The sequence below is a fragment of the Electrophorus electricus genome, chromosome 14 (genome assembly GCF_041902795.1).
Source record: "Electrophorus electricus isolate QZ-2024a chromosome 14, ASM4190279v1, whole genome shotgun sequence".
Lineage (NCBI taxonomy): Eukaryota > Metazoa > Chordata > Actinopteri > Gymnotiformes > Gymnotidae > Electrophorus > Electrophorus electricus.
This window is the reverse complement of record NC_137510.1, coordinates 21,905,001-21,907,500: the sequence shown is the minus strand read 5'-3', so window position 1 is coordinate 21,907,500 and position 2,500 is coordinate 21,905,001. Positions and strand designations below refer to the sequence as shown.

Sequence of the window (2,500 nt, the reverse complement as noted above, 5' to 3'; positions counted from 1 at the left end):
CGTTTATTTACTTCGAAGCCTCTCAAAGGCAGCGACAATTAGAACGATCTAGCGTTTTCTTTTGACACACAATTTAAAGGAAAACAGGTATTTTTGTGAGGCGAATGTTAATGTCATTTTCAGTCATTCCAAAAGTTACCTAAGGTAACCACCGAGAGCCGTTTGTCACAGGTGTTTGCACTTCTACAGTTAAAATAGCATAATGTGTGTATGGCTGGAGTCGGCTATGGAATTTGTCTCTAAATTTACACTCGGGGTTTTCACCCTGTTTTCATCCCAGCGATTGTGGTCGCGGGGTTTGTTTGGTTTCATCTTGAGGCGGCCGGCCCTCTAATTACCATGGGGCCTGGATGCACAAGTGATATGGGGGATTAGAGGAGTGAGCTAGAGGGCAGCGCAAATATTATTTTAACCACATAGTTCCGCGTTTAAAACTTCATCTACGCGCTCCCAGCACATAATGGCCTGCCTAATGCACTATAATCAAAGACAGACGTCAAGTGAAGTCTCAGATGGTCCACAGAGCTCATTGGTTGGTGTGTGTTTTTGTGTGTGTGTGTGTGTGTGTGTGCGCGCGCACGCGCGCGTACTCTACTGTGCTTATAAGTTAATATTACTATCTTTATGAATGTCCTCTTAGTGACTCTAAAGCATTAGGAATTCTAAAACTCCATTTTCCCAATCTTAACCAAAACAAAAAACCTTTTCAACATTAAGGTTTTAGTAAGAGTTGGTTATAGACAAACAGAATATATCTAGATAAAAGCGTTAAATGGACACCCCCCCCCCCCCCCCATGAATATAGTATCAGAAATGTGCATAGGACGGATGTGTGCGTGCGCGCGCGTGTGTGTGTGTGTGTGTGTGTGTGTGTGTGCGTGCCCCTCTCACCTGACAGCATGTTGTCATTTTTGATAGAGGGGAACTTGAGGGTCATCTCATGCTTGTGGCGGTGAATCATTAGATGGTCCTCTGTGGGAAAACGCTGAAGGGTGCAGAAGCAGCCAACCCAAAAACAATTGTGGTTAGATTCATGATTAAAAACAGTCAGTGACTCGTCTTTGCTTTTCTAGTTTAGCAGAAGTCACTAGAATAGCTTGAAATGGATTCTTGAGAAGTTTTATTCATGTCAGTATTAGCAATTCAGAGTAAATATGACTAAAAATGGATGATTTATCATCCATTGTACAAGAATGTAGTGTGTCGTGTTAACCACAGTAGATAGCTTTTAGAAACACTCATCTTTTAATCTCACAATCCCGTTTTATACCTCAGTTGTAAATAAGATTTCAGGCCCATCTCTCGCTCCGATACGCACTACACATAAAAATCACGAGAAAGACACTTTAATTATGATGTGCTACTTCGGGCTACTTTTTAGCAACACGAACCATGTAGTGAACCAGACATCTACAGAAATACGGTGGCTTCACATCAAAAGACCGGAGGGTTAGCAGTTTTGTTGTTTTTTTTTTGTTTTGTTTTTTTTTAGTAGGGTCGCATTTCACTATTTTCTGTGCAGCAGCGATTCTCTTTGAGTCCGGCTCTCTCGGGTTACTGATGCGTTCCTCCCTGCCATTGTTCGGTCGGACTCACCTGGGAGCAGCCCGGGGCACTGCACACGAACGGCCTTTCCTGCTCGGAGTTCATCACTGTCACCGGCTCCTCATAAACCTAAACACAAAGGCGCGTAGAAATCAACGTCCCACCCGCCTTCAGGATACCGTAGCGTTTCGCATTGTCTCACGGCTGTATTGTGTCCCGGTGGTATTCCGTGCTACCCAGCGGCACTTCGCTGGAATCTCGTCGGTGAGTATTCAGTCGCCCACGCGGGGCGACTGTCGTGAGTTGTCGAGGTTAGGTTCATGTCGGGGTACAGTTAAGATAAGGAGGATGGCGTATTTACTGGTCTGAGATGTCACCCTGCCACAGCGTCTCCATGGTGCTGCCGCTGACCACAGCGCAAGGTGTAAATTATCCGCTATCCCTAAACCCGGTACAGTGGCTTACCCAGACATCAACAAATTGCCATTACTACTCACTGTTTTGACATTACTACTTACTGTTTTGACCCCTCATCAATGCTCTCTTCTCAATATCCGGCCAGTCATGTCTTTAGCTGCGATGATGAGATAATTATTTCTAAACTGACGTCTAATAATGGTAAATGTCAGAGTCTATTCATTAGGGTGATAATGAGTGTGACAGCATGAAATAGACAGGGCAATAATTTACAGACAGAGGCATGGAGAAAAACTATGTCTCAGAACACTGGCAAAACTTTCAACAATTTTTAGTGTGTATCTTACAAGTAGACAATATATTTCTCTCCATCAGTGATGAAGAATCCTTCCCTGTCTTTCTATCCAGCAAAATCCCTTGTTCAGTGTCATGATGCTGCTAAATACCGTCGGTGACAGCCCGACAATGGAATGGTATGTTAGCTATTCTGTTTCCCACATGCAGCGTGTAGCTGTAGCCGTTCCACCTCTGTGTTGAT

General features: G+C 44.1%; 1 protein-coding gene across 8 annotated transcripts in view; it reads right to left on the bottom strand.

Annotated features, from left to right (window-relative positions):
• creb5b (cAMP responsive element binding protein 5b) overlaps positions 1 to 2,500 on the bottom strand; it is a 47,790-nt gene that overhangs the window by 40,372 nt on the left and 4,918 nt on the right. For all 8 annotated transcript variants that reach the window (XR_014116884.1, XR_003409972.3, XR_003409973.3 and 5 more), the window contains exons 2-3: positions 1,597 to 1,674; positions 892 to 985 (exon numbers count right to left, since the gene is read on the bottom strand). Coding sequence is in view for 5 of the 8 variants with exons in the window: in XM_027000036.3 (XP_026855837.2) it covers positions 892 to 985; positions 1,597 to 1,650 (148 nt within the window). In the remaining 3 variants the exon portion in view is untranslated. The remainder of the gene's footprint in view (positions 1 to 891; positions 986 to 1,596; positions 1,675 to 2,500) is intronic.